The sequence below is a fragment of the Sminthopsis crassicaudata genome, chromosome 1, assembly GCF_048593235.1.
Source record: "Sminthopsis crassicaudata isolate SCR6 chromosome 1, ASM4859323v1, whole genome shotgun sequence".
NCBI lineage: Eukaryota > Metazoa > Chordata > Mammalia > Dasyuromorphia > Dasyuridae > Sminthopsis > Sminthopsis crassicaudata.
Genome location: NC_133617.1, coordinates 470839737 through 470858951, shown reverse-complemented (window position 1 = coordinate 470858951; position 19215 = coordinate 470839737). Strand labels below are relative to the sequence as shown.

The window sequence follows — 19215 nt, the reverse complement described above, 5'->3', positions numbered from 1 at the left end:
TGCCAGTAGAGAGTGGACAGTACTTTAACTACAGCTAGAACTTCCATTGCTGATATCTACAAATTTTCTAGACTTCAAAATAAGCCCTCATGGTCTAACCAAAAGATTATCTATTCCAAGCAAAACACTCACCCCAGTGTTCAACATAAAAGGAAAGGGATTCTCAGCATTAATGGCCATAAAAGTACTAGATTGATGCCTTCTCCAAATAGTTTTCTTTCTGGAAAGCAATGGCTTTTTGGTTATTTCCTCTTGCTGCATCCACAGAGAAGAAAATTGGATGTTTTGAAGATCCACACCAGAAGCAGCCATTTTATCAACCCTGCACCAAAAAGTATTTTATTATAATTATAGCTTAAATATATTTTCCTTTTAAGAATATGAGTCAAGATAATTGATGAAGCACTTGAGATTCCTGAGCATGATTATTGAGAAAGAAAAAAGGCACAACAAACATAAAAAGGAGACCCCTTTTAATACCTCTAAAGTAGCCAACAAAAATACTATCACTAATGTGTTAGCACTTCTGCAAGCTACACCATTAGTAACCAGCTCCAAGGCGACACTTATGGAAAATAAAAATTTCATTAATTTCCAATGGATTCTGAAGATTACCTGGCAGGATGAGATACCAGGCACTGGGATCCTTGCTCAAACTAAATTGCCCAGCATTCCAATTTTACCACAGAGACCACAACTCCATTGGGCTGAACACGTTATTTGAGTGCTATATGTAAACTTCCCAAAAAAATTATTTTATAGAGAACTTACACAGGGAAAATGCTCATGTGGTGATCAGAAAAAGCAATATAGGGACAATCTCAATGTTTCTCTTAAGAACTTTAGAATTGATTGCATGAATGGGAGACACTGGGACAAGAAGTCCCAGCACAGTATGACTTCTTAGAGAACGTGCTGTGTTCCATGAGAAAAGCAGAATTGAAGTATCTTAGAAAAAAATGTGAGATGTACACAGTTAAAAGAACACATCCCAAATGTTCATTGTTACTATTTGTGCAGAGCATTCTGAGTTCCTATTGGTTTGATCAGCCACAGTCAGACACACCATAAATGGATCCTAATATAGTGATATAATCTTGGTCCTCTTCAAGAACAAAGGACAACAACTATATCATACCATACTATACCATACCATTATGGATCTAAATTGAATTAAATATAAATTAAAGAAGTCAAACCACTATATATTAACGATCTCATATACATGGAATGCATCAAAGTATGTGGCTCAACTGAAAAAAAAATTTAAACAAAGTGTTTATAACTTTTTTTTTAACATTTTGATAAATAAACTTCAATATGTGTTTTTCTTTTTAATCCTATGTATCTTATTTTATTAATTCAAAAACATTATTCTGAGTTCATAGGTTTCTCTTAATTTCCAAAGGTCCATGACATTAAACAGTCTTTTCATATGATATAAACTTTTGCTAGTGATATAAAAGTCATTTGGATTTAGTAAAATTCTCAACATACACAAAGAAAAATAATTCTTAAAAGAGAAGAATGAAGAAAAGAGAGAATGAAGGTTTCAATCTTGAATCCACTGAAATAGTGGATGAAAGTGATATCTATGAATAGTGTAGTACACATTTATTATTGGGTTAGGAAGAGATTTTTAGAGTCCTGGCATAATAACTTTGACTGTTTCTCTCTCCCTCTCCCCATCTCTCTCTTTATCTGTCTCTGTGTGATCTTTTTCTCTTCCCACCTCCTCTCCCCCTTCCCTCTCTCTGTTCCCCTCTTTCCTCCCCTTCCCCTCTCTCTGTCTCTCTTTACTCTCTTACACACATAGACTCACTCATCTTTCCCCTCCCTGATCTTAAGAAATAAGAACTCTAATTCTTTAATTAATGACCAACCTTATTTTCAGAGGATATATGATGAAGCATGTTCACCTCCTGACAGAGAGGTCATGGAAACAAGGTGAAGAAACTTATTTTTTGAGATATGACCACTGTTTTCTTAAAATTTTCTTGACTACATTTGGTACAAGGGTATTCTCCCCCTTATTCCTATGGTTAATTGGGGGTAGACAATACTAAGGGAAGGAGAGTAAGTTAGAGGCACAGTGCTGTCCAAAAAAGAGAATCATTGAAATATTTTGAAAAAAAAAATGCACACAAGAGAGGAAAAAGAAGTTCAGGAAGAAGTTTAGACAAGGAGGGTAGTTTTGAAAGTAATTTGCATAATCTATACATATTTTCAAAAGAGGCAAGTGGTATTAAAAGAAGATTCATAGTGTCACAAAGAACCCCCCTTCTATGTTCTGCTGAGTGCATGGAAATGCCTTTTTTTTTGGGGGGGGCAAGACAGTTGGGGTTAATTGACTTGCCCAAGGTAATAATTATTGTTAGCTGTCTAAAGCCACATTTGAAATTAGGTCCTCCCAACTCAAGGGTCGGTGCTCTATCCACTGTGCCATTTAGCTGCCCCAGAAATGCTTTTTATGTTTATGTTCAGTACAAGAAGAAAGAGTATAAAAATGCTTATTGATGGATAGCTTAATTTGCTTTCAGAATTATATTTTGTAAAATCTCTCTTGCTATGCTTGAAGTGGATGGAGAAGAATGAGATAAGTAATAGGACAATCATTCAATTGATTTGGAACTTTCAGGATAATCATATCTAAACAGTAGTTTAAAAGATCATTGCCCACTTAGAGATGTCTGCTATGCTGCCACAGGGGATCTTTGAGTAAATTCCAGTCAATATTTTCATCAAAGACTGGTATGAAGTTAGAAATGGTGTGTCTGTCCAATGTGCAGATTAAATGAAGCTTGAAGGAATAATACACATTTTAGATGATGGAGCTGATTTTCCAACACGATTTTAATAGCATAAATTAATAGCATAAATAGCTCAATTTGAGTAAGATGTATTTAAAAAGGAAAAAATACCTCCCAATTAACTTTATGATGAGAAAGATGTTAAAACAAAACCCATGAAAAAGATCTTGGGAATGAGTCAATAACATGAACATGGCGGGAAAAATAACTAGTGACATATTATGCTGTATAGAGACTATTCATGAAAATGGGAGATGGCATAAACAAATGATATGTAGTGTGTAAAGGGCTAGAACTGATAAAATGCACTTGGATAATGGAGCACGTGAGACTAATTGCCAATTGGAAGGTTCTCTATTAACTTGTTTAAAGGTTGACCCTCCCCAGCTGTTCTGTGCTGACTTGATTGGTGGGACAAAGAGGGGGAAGTGATGTGTATGGGAGGAGTAGGAGGAGGAAAAGGAATTGAGATGCTCACGCTCAGTCTCCCGTGGCATTGGAGGGAGGAAGGTGTGTGTGAGATTGCTAGACCTAATCCCCTGACCTTGACTGTAAAAGATCAAGAATAAAGACGTTTAGTGATCCTGACTCTGGCTGATTTCTGGGAAGACAGAGTTCCAGCAATAGTGAACACTTGTTTTTAACTGTAGTCTTCTTTCCAGCAGCAAAGAATTGGAAACAAGATGGGTGTCCATAAATTTGGGGAATGGCTAAAAAAAAGTTGGCATATGAATGTAATGGAATATTATTGAACATAAAAAGTGATAAATATGAAGAATTTAGAGAAATTTGAAAAGGTTTGTATAAGATGATGAAAAAAATAAAAAGTATTAAGACTGTTGGCCATCTAATATACAAAATGCCTACGACAAATGAACTCTGGGTAACAGAAAATCAAGTTATTTACTCAGGAAATCCTGAATCACAGGAAATCTACTCCTACTACATACCAGAAAATAGATATTGAAATATAACTTGTTTTTCATGTTAAAGAGGTAGGGGACAACACAATAATCATGTATATAGTATCATATTCTTTATGTCATATGTTTTTGCTTAATTAATTTTTTATTGTAAGGATTCAGTTATAGAAAATAACTACAAAAATAAAATATATATCAATAAAATGCATTTTTAAGAAGACATAATTCAATGGATAATTATTAAGCATTATTTGCCAAAATTATATTGTGGGTACAAAAAAAAAAAAGCAAAAGATATTTTCTGAGAATAACTGTTATTCATAATTGATCATTCTATAATATTTCTTTTACTGTAAACAATTTTTCCTAGTGGTGTTTGTTTCATTTTGGTCAGGTTACGTAAGGAGCTTAAAATCTAATGGGTAAGACAACAAATGAACAAGTATTTTTTTAAAATAGATTTTTATTTATTTCATCAAATATTTCATAATTACATGCAAAACTCCTGATTGATTTTCCTTTTTAAAAAACTGAATTCCAAATTTGTTTCCTTCCCCATCATTCCTTGATATAACAAACAATATACTAATTTTACACATGAAGTCATGAAAAACATTACTATATTAGCCATGTTACAAAAGAAAGCACACAAAAAAAAAATCCAAGAAAAATAAAGTTTAAAAAAAGGTATGCTTCACCTGTGTTCAGACTCTTCTCAGTTCCTCTCTGGAAATGAAGAGCATTTTTCATCATGGGTCCTTTGGATTTGTCTTGCAAGGATCATTGTCTTGATCAGAGATGCTAAGTCTTTCACAGGAGACCATCCTTACATTACAGCTGTTACTGTGTCCAGTATTTGCCTAATGTTGCTCACTTCACTTTCCACTGGTTTATAAATGTCATTCTCAGCTTTTTTTGATACTATACTTTTCATCATTTCTTATAGCATAACAGTATTTCATCGTAATCATATGCTACAACTTCTTCAATCATTGCCCAATTGATTGGCACCCCCCTTTGTAATGTTCTTCTTTAAAAATATGTTTTCTGGGAGCAGGTTTCGTGGGGAGCTTCTGGAGACAGCCTTAGTTTCAGTTCAGTACAATAATCACCTCAAATTCTGCCAGGAGTTAAAATCCAAATCCTTTATTGTTTTCTTTTAAGTCTTCTCTCCTTCCTTGGGCTTGGTTAGCTTTCTTAGAGGCCTATCTCTCTCCTTGGTTCCTCCTATTAGTCCTTTGACTCTGCCAGCTTCAGCCTCTAGCTCCTTCAGAATCTCCAGCCAGCACAAAGGTGGAATATGGAATGAATCTGACTCCACCTCAGAGAGTGAACTTGTGCTTTTTGGGGGCTTGTCCTTTAGTGGGCTCCTCCTTATATATGCTCTCTTAAAGGTGTGAATCTTCTAGAACTGTAGTAAGTACTAAGAACATCTAGAGAACTGTTAAGCACCCTGTTAGACAACCATTGTCTCTATCAACTCCACTGACTTGGCACCTTGTAAGAATTCTAACACCCTTTAATTTCTTATTCTTTCACAGCACAAGAAGTCATATAAATATTTTTGTTTAAATAGGAACTTTCCCCCCCCCCCTTTTTTTTTTTTATCTCTCCAGGGTACGGTAGTATGGCTAGGTTAAAGTAATAGTATTCTAGCCTCTGGGCATAATTCCAAATCATTCTCCAGAACACTTGAATCATTTCAAGAATCAACCAATAATTTGTTAGTACCCCAGTTTTTCCACATCTCCAGAATTTGAGATTTTCTTTTTGTGAACTATTAGTCAATCAAGTAGGTATGACATGGTATCTCAAGAGTTATTTTAATTTGTACTTTGCTAATTAGTAGTGATTCAAATAATTTTTTTTTCATATGACTATAGATAGGTATGATTTCTTTTTCTGTAGACTTCTGGCCACTCATCAACTGGAGAATGGCTTGTATTTTTATGAATTTGCCTCAGCTCTCTATATATTGGAGAAATAAAGTCTTTATCAGAAAAACTTCTTTAACATTTTTTTTACTGAGTTTCCTGCTTTCCTTCTAACTTTTGGCTGTATTGGTCTTGTTTGTGCAAACCTTTTTAATTTCATATAATCAAAATTATACAGATTTACTTTTGGGAACCAAGATGGCAGAGTAAGCAGTGAATCACTATAACCTTCCCATGTTTATCTCTGGACAACCATAAAGTAGCAAAGACAGTCCTGACCTTTGACCCAGCAGTGTCACTACTGGGTTTATATCCCAAAGAGATCTTAAAGAAGGGAAAGGAACCTGTATGTGCAAGAATGTTTGTGGCAGCCCTTTTTGTGGTGGCTAGAAACTGGAAACTACATGGATGCCTGTAACGTGCTGTTGTCTCCAGAAGCTGCCTATCGCTCTCTGGGAGGAGATCTGCTGTGACAACTCAAATCTCTTGGACAGATTCTTCTTCCTGTAGAGAACCGACTTCCCTTCCTGCAGAGAGCAGCCTCAAGTCTCGTCCAGACAAAACTCTCTCTTTCCTCCAGAGCTGCTCTCTTTTATCCTCCCAGAGAATGGGTGTGGGATAATGCAAGGGTTTCTGGGAAAATTTACTTCAACCAATGAACTTGCTCCTCCTAAGCATGAAAGCTCTTTCCCAGGAATTCACAAGTAAAATTCCCAGTAAAGGCCGGAACTAGAGAATTGTCAAGTACCGACTTAGCACTTAGTAAGAACCTAATATCTCATTATCTCATTAGCACTTAGTAAGAACCTAACAGATGCCCATCAATTGGAGATTGGCTGAATAAATTGTGATATATGAATATTATGGAATATTATTGTTCTGTAAGCAATGACCAACAGGATAATTTCAGAAAGACCTGGAGAGACTTACATGAACTGATGCTGAGTGAAATGAGCAGGACCAGGAGATCATTATATACTTCAACAATACTATATGATGATCAATTCTGAGGGACGAGGCCCTCTTCAACAATGAGATGAACCAAATCAGTTCCAATAGAGCAGTAATGAACTGAACCAGCTACACCCAGCGAAAGAACTCTGGGAGATGACTATGAACCACTACATAGAATTCCCAATCCCTCTATTTTTGTCTGCCTGCATTTTTTATTTCCTTCACAGGCTAATTGTACACTATTTCAAAGTCCAATTCTTTTTGTACAGCAAAACAACTGTTTGGACATGTATAAATATATTGTACTTAATTTATATTTTAACATATTGAATATGTATTGGTCAACCTGCCATGGGGGGGGGGGGGAGGAAGAAGGGGAAAAATTAGAACAAAAGATTTGGCAATTGTCAATGTTGTAAAATTACTCATGCATATATCTGGTAAATAAAAACTATTAAAAAAAAAAAAAAAAGAAAGAAAGAAAGAAAGAAAAAAAAAAAAAGACAGTCCTGATAAGGAGGAGACACTGCCCAGGACAGTTGGAGAACCAGCAGGAGGAGTGCCTTTATTTCCAGTAAGGGAGGGGGTCAGTTCAAGACAGGAAGCTCCAGTTAACCAACATCAAGCCTCACCCCAGCAAATCAGCAGGAGATCCTGAGCTCCAGTGTGGTGGAGCAGATGAATGCCAATGCCAGGACTTTCTATGTGTCTTGGCAAAATCGGGGAACCTGCAGACTTTAGCTTCAAGAGTCACTATAATGCTCTGGAACTCACCATATGCTCCAGAGTCCTGTGCAAGCAGGAGCCTCCAGTGGCCAGACCAACACATATTTCAGTGTAGTACCATGGAAATACAGAAATCTCACCTGGCTTCAGCATAAGACAAACACTACCACTAAAACCCCAGTTCAACACTGAGTAAGCCTCCAGCAAGGCCAGCCAACCAGACAGAAACATCAATGCAGCACCAGGGAAACAGCTGGGGTTCATAGCTGTGGTACAAGAAGCCTGGGACAGTAAGTACTCCAACCTCCCAGAGAGCAGAAATCAAAATTTAAAAGAAAGGGAAAAGACCAAAAGAATGAGCAAAAAAAAAAATAATAATAATAATAACAATCTGACCATAGCAATTATTATAGTGACTATATATATATATATTATTATAGTGATTATATATATATATACACCAGGGAAGATACAAACTCAGAAGAGGACTCCAAGGAACACAATAGCCAAATTTCAGAACTATCAGGCAAAGGAAAAAACACTGCAAGTAGCCAGGAAGAAACAATTTGAATATTGGGAAGTTATAATCAGGGTTACATAGGGCTTGGCAGCAGCAATATTAAAGTTCTGGTGATCATAGAATTTAATATTCTGGAAGGCAAAGGAATTAAGACTATAACTAAGGATTACCTGTCCAGTGAAATTAAGCAGAATATTTCAAGGGGAAAAAATGATCATCCAATGAAATAGGAGCATTTCAAACTTTCATAAGGAAGAGACCAGAATAATACAAAATGTAACTTCCATATATACAAGAAGCATAAACAAGCAAAAAATGGAAAGGAAAACACTAGGGATTCACTAGAGTTAAACTATTTATATCCCTATATGGAAAAATGATGCTTGTAATCCTTAATAAATATATCACTATAATAGTACAACTAGAAAGGAAACACATAGATAGAGAATAAGGGTATAAGGTGAATTTGAGGGAAACATAAAAATTAAGTGATAAGAAAGGAGAATATACTAAGTGTCAAAGGAAGGGAGAGAGAAGATGTAAATTATTTCACTAGATGAGGTGTGAAAAAGCTAATACAGTGAAGGGGTAAATGGGAGAGTAGGCGTTAAGCATCATTTGAACCTTACTCTCATCTGTATTGGCTTAAAGAGAGCATAATATACACAATTAGTTGAATATAGAAATATTATTATATCTGACAGGGAAGTAGGAGGGTGTAACATGCTCTCCTTGTAGTTGTTCCTAGGCCCTAGATTACCTTTGGCCACAGCCCTTTGCCATGTTCTGCAAATTTCTTGAATTGTAGTTTAATAACCGATAGTGAGCTTAAGAACAGCTACACATAAACTTAAAAGCCTTTATTATACCTACTCACATAATGCCCTGACTTGTTAACTCCTTAGTGAACACCTGGTCTAAAGATCCATGTGTTCACTATCAAACTCCTTACCTCGCTCCGCTATCCATCCACTTGGCTCGGCTACCCCAGGTTAAAGAAAGTGACTTGCTGCCTGCAATAGGCTTATAAAGGGTCTGTGAAGTCTCACACACAGCCAATCAGAGAGAGAGCTGTCATCCAATACGAAGCTATCTCAATATGTCCAGGATCCCACCCAAGGGGCAGTCCTATATCCACAGAGATTACTTCTGGGCCACTCAATCTCCTGTTGCACCATGACCGCCCATTTAAAGGACCCTTACAGGAGGGGAGATTAAGTAAAGAGATGAGAAGGTAGGGGCCAATAAAAGGGAAAGCCAAATTTATAATAATATAGGCCATTCCCCAATAAATGGTCAAAGGATATAAACAAATGGTTTCAGATGAAGAAATTCAAGCTATCTGTAGACATATTAAGAAGTTTTTTAATCACTTTTGATTAGAGAAATGCAAATGAAAACAACTCTAAAATACCACCTTACACCTATCATATTGGCCAATATGACAGAAAAGGAAAATCATAAATGTTGGAGAGGATGTGGGAAAATTGGGACACTACTGAGCTACTGGTGGAGTTGTGAATTGAGTTAACCATTCTGGAGAACAATTTGGAACTATGCTCAAAGGACAACCAAACTGTGCATATTCTTTGATCCAGCAGGTGTGGTCATGGTTCTCAGGGTACATGCTCTAGTCCCCACCTGGTAAGGGTCCCTGATTTCTTGGGATTGCAACTGATACTGTTCTTCAGTATCTCTTCTCCCTCTTGATTGGAAGTGATCCTTTGCACCCTTGGAACTCTAACATGGATGTGAGGATATGCAATGGAGTTGCTTTAACCCTATTATTCAGGATTAGCATGGAGGTTCCTGGGCTTTGAGCCTGAAGAACTGAGAGATGGTGTCATCCTCTACAGTAATGGGAAAGAGAATGGGGTAGGGCAGGGATGGTTTGGAGGGAAAGATAATTAGTTCTGTTTTGGACATAGTGAATTTAAGATGTCTGCCAGACATCCTATTTGAGATACCAACACTAGAATACATCTTTATGAAAGAAATAAGAATAGTGAAGGCACTCAAGAGCATTCCATGTGAGAATGGATCGAAAGAATTGAGAATGAATACCCTTTGAAGAAAAGTGAAGGGGAAGTATGATAGAACATTGAGACAGAAGGTAACCTTAGAAAGAAAGGCCTACAAGTTGCAGATAATCAGGAATGGCCTCTTGCCTGTGAAATCTGAATTAGGTCTTACATATGTGTTGTACAAAGAATAGGTCACTAAAGAACTAGACTAGATGGCCTAGGAAGTCTTTCGGAATTTTCAAATTTTATGCTTCTCTGTAATAATAATGCATATCTTTTGGTCTGTATTTACTGTACTTAGTGGACCATTAATATGGCATATTACCATTAAATAAGCTAATGTGAATAAATTATTTAATTACAGAGAAAGGGAAAATTAAGGTATAAATTCTGTGCAAATGATGTTACTGGCACATAAGAAGCTTTTGGCTTTTTATAGCCACTTTTAAATTTGATTTATCAATTTTAATAGAATTTTCCTCATGGCTTTTATGGCTACTTTAGGAAATAAGATGGTTCCTATCCTACCGTCTATCCAATTTCCCTTATTTACCCTGTATTTAGGGAAGCTAGATGACACAATGGATAGAGTCTCAGGCTGGAGTCAAGAATACCTAAGTTTAAATCTGACTCCAGGCATTTACTTGCATTCACTTAACCCCATTTTCCTTAGTTTCCACATCTGTAAAATGAAAAATGGAAAAGAAAATGAGAAACCTTTTCAATATCTTTGCCAAGAAAATCTCAAATAGAATCACAGACTTGGATTCTACTGAAATGACTATACAACATCCTTTTTCAATCTTGCTCTTCCCCAGATCCATTCTCATGAATTGTTTCTGCTGTTAAATATGTCTCAAGTGGCTAGTCTATATGTACCCCCAAATCCTATAATGATCACTTTACTTATATTCTTTCTGAAACTTCAGTTTCTCTAAAAGCTGAAGGTTTTTACAAAATGTCATTCTTTGTGGCCTTTCTACCTCAGCCAATTATTACTAGTAACTCTGTGTAGAAGAAAGCCCATGTATATTTTCTAGTCTCACTATGTTTTCAAAAACACATTGATGTGAATGTTATCCCAAGTAAAAATCAAACAATATTTTGATCATTCTAGCTCTGGTTAGACAGACATTTATCCCCAAACCCACATTTCCCTTTATCCCCCTTCTCCCATGCATAATTAAATCTTACTCCCCAACATGTACTTTTTGATCCAGTGACACTGTCCAAGACACTCACTCACTCAGCTGCTCACATTCTCTCTGGTCCTCTCCAACACCTATAATATTTTACCCCTCTTCTACCCTGACTACTGACTTTGGTTTTCTTTAAGTTCCTTTAAATTCTGAATCTCTCCTGAAAGCCTTTCTTAACCCCTATTAATTCCAGTGCCTTCCTTTTGTTAATTATTTTCTATTTATCCTATATATAGCTCATTTTATATATCTTTTGTTGTCTCCCCATTCAATTGTAAACTCTGTGAGGGCAGGGACTATATTTTGCCTTTTTTTTTTTTTTTTTTTTTTTTTTTTGTATCTTCAATGCTTAGCACAATCCCTACTAGCATATAGTGGACATTTAATAAATATTTGTTGCTTGATTGACTGATTGATAATTACTAACCTAAGTAAGACTTCTTCCATAGTTGTGACAGAAACTCCAAAGCTGGCAATGCCCAGTTCTTTTTGTCTGGTTTCCAGTTCATTAAACAAAGCTTCAAACCTAGAAGGAAAGAAGCAGAAAAAGGTGCCATTCTAAATAAATTTTTAGCCTTTTATTTTGGGTCCAAAATACATTTCTTCTCTTTTTTTTCACTTAATAGCATTATATTTTTTCAATTATATGAAACATAATTTTCAACATTCATTTTTGTTAAGATTTTGAGTTATAAATTCTCTCCTCCCTGCCCCATCCCCAAGACAACAAGCAATCTTGTTACACATGTACAGCTAGTTGAAATATATTTTTGTATTAGTCATGTTGTAAAAGAAAAATCAGGAAAAAAGGGAAAAACCATAAGGGGTTAAAAAGTAAAAACAGTACTTCAATATACATTTAGTCTCTACACTTTTTTCTCTGGATGCAGATGGTATTTTTTTTCTTCTCAAGTCTAGTGAATTGTCTTGGATCACTGTAATCCTGAGAAGAGCTAAATTTATCAAAGTTGATCATTGCACAATCTTGCTTTACTGTGTACAATGTTCTCTTAAGTTTTACTCACTTCATTTAGCCTCAATTCATATAAGTTTTTCTAGGCTTTTCTGAAATTAGTCTGCTTGTCATTTTATCGGTATCTTATTTACCCATTTATCATTATCTTATTTTTTACAATTACATGTAATGATAACTTTAACATTAACTTTTATAAGAATTTGAGTTCCATTTTTCCCCTCTCTTTCCCTCACCTCTCCCTTCCCCAAAACAGCAAGTAATCTGATATAGGTTATACATGTATAATCATTTGAAATATTTCTATATTAGTCATATTGTGAAAGAAAAATCAAAATAAAAAGGAAAAACTATGAGAAAAAATGGCAAAAATAGCATGCTTTGAGATACATTCAATCTCAATAATTCTTTCTTTGGATGCAGATGGTATTTTCCATCCCATGTCTGTTGAAATTGTCTTGGATTACTGTATTGCTGAGAAGAGCTAAGTCTGTTATAGTTGATCATCACACAATCTTGCTATTACTGTACATAATGTTCTCCTCACTTCACTCAGCATCAGTAATACACAGAAAATGCCAAAGATTTAGGTGGATTTATTTTACATCCTGCAACTTTGCTCAAAATATTGTTTCAAATAGATTTTTAGTTGGTGCTCTTGGATTCTCTAAGTATACAATGATATCATCTGCAAAGAGTGATAGTTTTGTTTCCTCATTATTAATTCCTTCGAATTGTTAAAGCTAACATTTCTGAATAATAGTGGTAATAATGGGCATCTTTGTTTCACCTCTGATCTTAATGAAAACATTTTTAGTATATTCCCATTACATATAATCCTAGCAGATGGTTTTAGATAGATGCTACTTATCACTTTAAGGAAAATTCCCATTTATTCTTATGAACTCTAGTACTTTCAATAAGAATGGGTGCTTTTTCTGCATCAATTGAGATAATTATGTGATTTCTGTTAGTTTTGTTATTGATATGGTCAACTATGCTGATAGTTTCCCTGATATTGAACCAATTATGTAATTCCTAGTATAAATCCCATTTGATCATAGTGTATTATTCTGGTGATAAACTGCTAGAATATCTTTGCTAATGTTTTATTTTAAACTTTTGTATCAATATTTATTAGGGAAGTTGGTCTTTAATTTACTTTCTCTGTTTTGGCTCTTCCTGATTTAGGTATAGGCACCATATTTGTATTATAAAAAGAATTTGGTAGGACTCCTTGGTATGTTGTCTCACTCCTATCATTCTCTTAGATGAAATTATTGTTTTTTTCTGATTTGTTATTTGACCCACCCATATAGATTTTCTGTTTATTTCTTCTTGTAACTCTCCTCTAAGAGTCCAGATGCTATACCACTTGGGACATATATATTTAGTGTTCATATTACTTCATATCAATGGTATAGTTTCCTTCCTTATCTCTTTTAATTAAATCTAGTTTTGCTTTTGCTTTGTATTATGTTTTAGGAAAGCTTTTTCTTCTTCCTTTTAAATAATTTTTTATTTATTTTTATCCAGCTTGGAGGAAGGGATGAAATTTGTGATCTCTCTCTTGTTCTGATGCTTATCATGAAGATAGTAGAAGTAATTTCAATGTGTGATGTTCCAATGTGTAAATTTACTGACTACCCATTGCTTGATATATGGCAGTAATGACAAAATTACTAGATTATTTGAAGGCAGATTTGCCAAACTTTGAGAAATCCAAAAAAGGCAACTTGAATCCGAACAGGAAAAATCCCATTAGGCCAGCATGCTCTAGATTTCTACCTGTTTGTACTCTCTTTGGGTAGGCTAAAAGATAATTCAGTTCCAAAGTTGTTCTCCAAATTGGCTTGCGGTATATGTTGCTGGACAACTCGGATGATATCCTCCGTGTCACATTTAAACTCCTTTATTATGATCATATGGTATCCAGCACCTGAAAAAATATTTTTTAAGACTAGATGAATTCATTGACAGATGGATCTACCATTAGTATAGGTATTGGGGTGAGGGTGAAAAGAGGGAAGAAGTAGATGAGAAGAGTCCCAATCAAATAAGTTCTCTCAATATATAAACCACTTAAAAGAGACAAGGAACAGAAACAATAGAGATTAAAATATTATATAGAAATATCCAGAAGTATGTCTTTTTCTTTGGCACCTAGGTGGTATAATGTTGGGCCTGGAGTCAGGATAACTCATCTTCCTGAGTTCAAATCCAGCTTCAGATATTTACTGTGTAACCTTGGGAAAGTATTTAATCCTGTTTCCTCAGTTCATCATCTATAAAATGAACGGAAGGAAATGACAAACCACACCAGTATCTTCACCAAAAACAACAACACAACACAACAGGTCATGAAGAATTAGATATTTCCCCTTTAGAAGAAATGATGAAATTCTGTAATTGGTTTTTTGCTGGCATTATAAGGCAGCTAACTGGCTAGCTATTTCCATTTCCTCTTCAATGAGTGGGATTTTTTTTTTTTTAAAGGACACCATGGGGCATTGTTGTTCCTTCAGAAGTTGACTAAAGAACTTCACTCCTTCTAAAGGAGTAATTAAAAAGAAATAATTCTCTGACCTCACTGCCTATGTTATTTGATCTTCTTATCAAATGAATTAGGAAGATCTTAGCTCATCAGGCTCCTAGACAATTCTCCATTACATTAAATAAGATTAGGGAGATAAAGTTTGGTCAGATTATAGAGATTCTTAAAAATAAAGGAAAGGAGTTTAGATTTAATAGAGTTGGAAATAGGAAGCCATTATGGATTTTTTTGTGAATAGAAGACATATGATGAAAGTAGTTTATAAATGTTACAAATTATATATATATATATATATATATATTATAAATAAATATACTATATTTATAAATGTATAAGTTATAAATAGATTCTCCCCAAAAGCTTGGAAATAGTAAGAAGAGAAGCAAGGAGAGACAGGGATAGAGCTTACAGGTAGGCAAGCCTTTTTTCTTGTTTTCCTTGGGCTCTATAGAGTTTAAGACTTTCATCATAAGAACATAGAGTTTAAGACCATTATAAGAACACTCACTTTATTTTTTGTTCAAACCAGACTTTGAAGGGGCTGTAGTGTGGAAAGACAGAAAACAAAGGAGCAACAAAGAGATAGAGAAGCAAGCAGCATGGAACAATAAATGAGACTTGACAGATGAAAGACTGAGGAGGCTGAAGGCAAAGTAATGTCCTATTTGAAGTCTATATGTTAAATTCTGGATATAATCAGTCAGTTACCCCTCCCCAGTGACAGAGATAGACACTAAGGAGCCAGGGACAGAATCTCAGATCTATCCAACTATCAGCAAATGAAGAAACATTGTTATGGCCATTCTCAATGAGTAACTTGCCTCTTTGTTTTTGCTTTTTAATAGTAAATAGTATTTTTTTTCCAATTACACGTAAAGATAATTTTCAACATTCATTTTTTTACAAGATTTTGAATTCCAAATTTTTCCCCTCCCTGTCTCCTTTCTCCCCTTCTGCAAACCAGCAAGCAGTATGATACAGGGTCTACATGTGCAATCATGTTAAACATATTTCCACATTACTCATGCAACTTGCCTCAGAAGAACAGGTCCAGAGACTGTTGATGGCTCTATAAAGATAATGCACCACACCACCCATCTCAGATAAGAATTTTACATCATATTTTACTGAGAAAAGATTAGCCCACTTACCAAAAGCTTCCTTTTTCTTCTCCCATCTTTATATACCCTCACCGGGGGACCTTTGGTCATGTGTTCCTCTTTTACCCCTACCTCACATGAAAGCAAATCCTTCAATCTCAATAAGTGATCCCACTTCATTGCGTTTCCGCAAACAGACGGCCTGTTTTGCATCCCTGCTTTCTCACTTCTCCTTGATCTCTCCCTGTCCACTGGCTCTCTCTATGCAGCCTGCAAATATCCTCACAAAGACCTCCTGGATCTCTCTGCTGTACCTCACCTTCTCAGCTCCCTTCAGTCTGGCTTCTAGTCTCATTCTAACAAAAACTGCTCTCTCCAAAGTTATCAGAGATGCTTATTCAGAGCCTTTTTTTCTCATCCTTTTTTTTTCCCCCCTCCATTCCTCTGTAATCTTTGATACTGTATATCATCCTTTTCTTCTCCATAGGTTTTTGGGATACTGCTCTCTCCTCCTACCTACTGGATGACACCTTCTAAGTCTCTTTTGTTTGAGCTTCATCCAGGTCATGCCCACTGACCATGGATGTCCCACAGGACTTTGTATTTACTTAATGTTCTCATCAGTTCTCATGAACTAAAATCATTGTCTTTGCACTGATGATTCTCAAATCTCCTTATCCCGCCTTAATATCATTGCCGACCTCCAATCTCTGATCTCTAAATGTTTATTAGAAATCTGAAACTGGATTTCCCAGACATCTCAACATGTCCAAAACTGAATTTATTACCTTTTCCACAAAATCTTTCCCACTTCCACACTTCTTTATTACAATCAAAGGCTTTTAACCCAGATTTCAACCTCAACACTTCAACTCTTATCACCTCTTTCCCCTTCCCACACATATCCAATCTGTCACCTCTAGAATAAGTATAAAGCCTTCTATTCAAAGTCCTTGATAAACACACTTCCCCAATCTTTCTAGTCTTCTTACACTTCACATTATATTTCACTGTCCAGTTTCCCATTCACACTGACATCTTTACTGTTTTTTGAACAACACACTCCATATTTCCAATCTGGACATTTTTATTGGCTGTCCCCCATTTTTTAAATGCTTTCCCTTCTCTTCTCTGACTACTGACCTTCCTGATTTCCTTCAAATTACAGGTAAAAGTCCACCTTCTACACAAAGTCTTTCCAAAGCTCTCTTAATTTTAGTGCCTTCCTTCTGTTTTATCATTTCCTATTTATCTTGTATTTGACTTGTTTGTACATAGTAATTTTCATTTTGTCTCCTCCTATTCTGAGCTTCTTGACATCAGGGATTGCCTTTTGTCTTTCTTTGTAACTTTGGTGTTTATTAGTGTCTGGCACATAGTGTTTAATAAATGTTTTTTGATGGATTGAAGAACTGAAATTGTGATTGCAGAGTTCAGCATATAGGATGCTTGCTCCAAATTCTCCTATTCTCCACTCGTCCACAAATGTTTTTGTTCCACCCTCTTTACTTCTCCATTTCTTGCTTGCTTGGTTTTTTCCCTTTTGCCTTACAGACCTCTTAAACTCTGAGTTAAACAAATTAAAGAAAAAAAGTCTGGTCTATTTACCTTCAATTAAATCTGAAATCCCTTTGAGCTTAGAGAGCCCTAAAAAGAAGGCTTAACCACCTCCAGGCAGCTCTGCCCTATTCTCCCTCCCTTTGCTCTATTTTCAGAGTCCTTTTGAGAGAACCCGCAAAAAGCCAGCTACATAAGAAAATTTAACAGTGCTATAAAGAATGGATCAAAAAGGAAAAAGCCTGGAGACACCATATTTGTGTTTCAGGAAGAATGAAGAGCCACAGCACTGCAGTTCCCCCTTAGCCATGATGGCAATGCGGTCACCCAGCACATCTGCTTCCTCCATGTTGTGGGTGGTCAGCACAATGGTGTGGCCCTGTTTATATTGCTGAAGAAGGTCCCAGATATTGTTTCGAGTGATGAGATCCATCCTAGACGTTGGCTCATCCAGAATGATTACCTGCAGAGCAGAAGAACATCAGCCTGACATTAGAATGTGTAGATCCTTAATGTACATAGGGCCCACCTTAGTTTTGCTTTGTACTTTTAATTTTCCAGAAAGCTGAGCACAAGGCATTAAATCACGTGCCTGAGTGCAGTCAACAAGATCAGAATAAGCTCTACTTTGATCTAGTAAAACACTGGATACTTCATACATATGATCAACTTAATCCAATTATAATATGAATGCATCTCTCTACTGAGAACACCCTGGGAGCTCCCCTTTGGAGAATAATTCCATACTAGGATCAGCTCACTTGTGTTGATTTTTTCTGATCAAGCAGAGAGAGAGATGCATTTTTGCTACTATCTGTACCTTGGAGTCTCCTAAGAGTGTAATGCATAAGCTGAGTTTTCGCTTCATGCCTGCTGTCAGGGATTGTGGAAAGTCATCATGTTTTTCTTCCAAGTTGAAAAATTTCAAAGTCTGATTAATTTTGTTACGGCATTCCTTCCAAGTCAATCCTTTCAACTGAAAGCATAAAAGAGAGCACCTAAATGACATTTCTGACTCTAAGAAAGAGCCTTCTCTGTCTTATAATACATTTAAGGTAGCAAGTGATTTAAAAAAAAAAAAAATCCTTCTTTTTATTGAAAGATGGATCAAACTTTGTAAAATATTCTAGATAACAATTTGGAATTATATTAAAAGACAGACTCAAATTTTCATACCTTTTTGTCTAGAGCTTCTACTGCTAGGAATATATCATAAAGAGGGTAATGACAGAAAGAACATCCCCAAATTTACAGAAGCATTTCTGGTAACAGCAAAGAACTAAAAATAAAGCAGATCCTTACTGATGAAGGAATGGTGAAACAAATTGTGAAACACGAATGTAATGGAATATTACTATGCCATGAGAGAATAAAGAGAAGCATAAAAACTTATATGAAGAATATATACTCAGAATAAGTGGGAGCAAGTTAATACTATAAACAATGACTAACAATGTAAATGGAAGGAATAACAAGAAAACAAAAACTGAATTCTGTGCAATTTATAATGATAAATCTTAGAGAGGGAAGATCATAGTTATAGAACACTGCATATGATGTCAGGTTTTTTTCAATATGTTGATTAGTTCTGTCAATTAATTTTCTATTTTGTATAGTTTGTTTTAAGGAATGGCTCTTTGAGAGGGAGAAGAGAAACAACAGGAAATAAAAACAACTATTACCAAAAATATATTTTTAAATATTTCAGGGCTACCAAACAAGAAATAAGAGACCTGATACAATGTTTTAGACATTTAAAGCAGTAAAACGTGACATTTTTTTTAACCTCTAAATTTTTTTTCAATAATATTTTATTTTTCCATATATGTAAAGATAGTTTTCAACATTCATTTTTATAAAACTTTGTGTTCCAAATTTTTCTCCCTCCTTCCCTTACTTCTCTCTCCAAGATAAGAACCAACTGGATATAGGTTAAATATG

General features: G+C 35.5%; 1 protein-coding gene across 1 annotated transcript in view; it reads right to left on the bottom strand.

The window, feature by feature from the left end:
- The window catches only part of LOC141550392 (phospholipid-transporting ATPase ABCA3-like), a 234350-nt gene that overhangs the window by 84794 nt on the left and 130341 nt on the right, over window positions 1–19215 (bottom strand). The window contains 5 exon segments of the mRNA XM_074280992.1: window positions 133–322; window positions 11518–11616; window positions 13852–14002; window positions 17527–17737; window positions 18095–18250. Of these exon segments, the coding sequence (XP_074137093.1) occupies window positions 133–322; window positions 11518–11616; window positions 13852–14002; window positions 17527–17737; window positions 18095–18250 (807 nt within the window).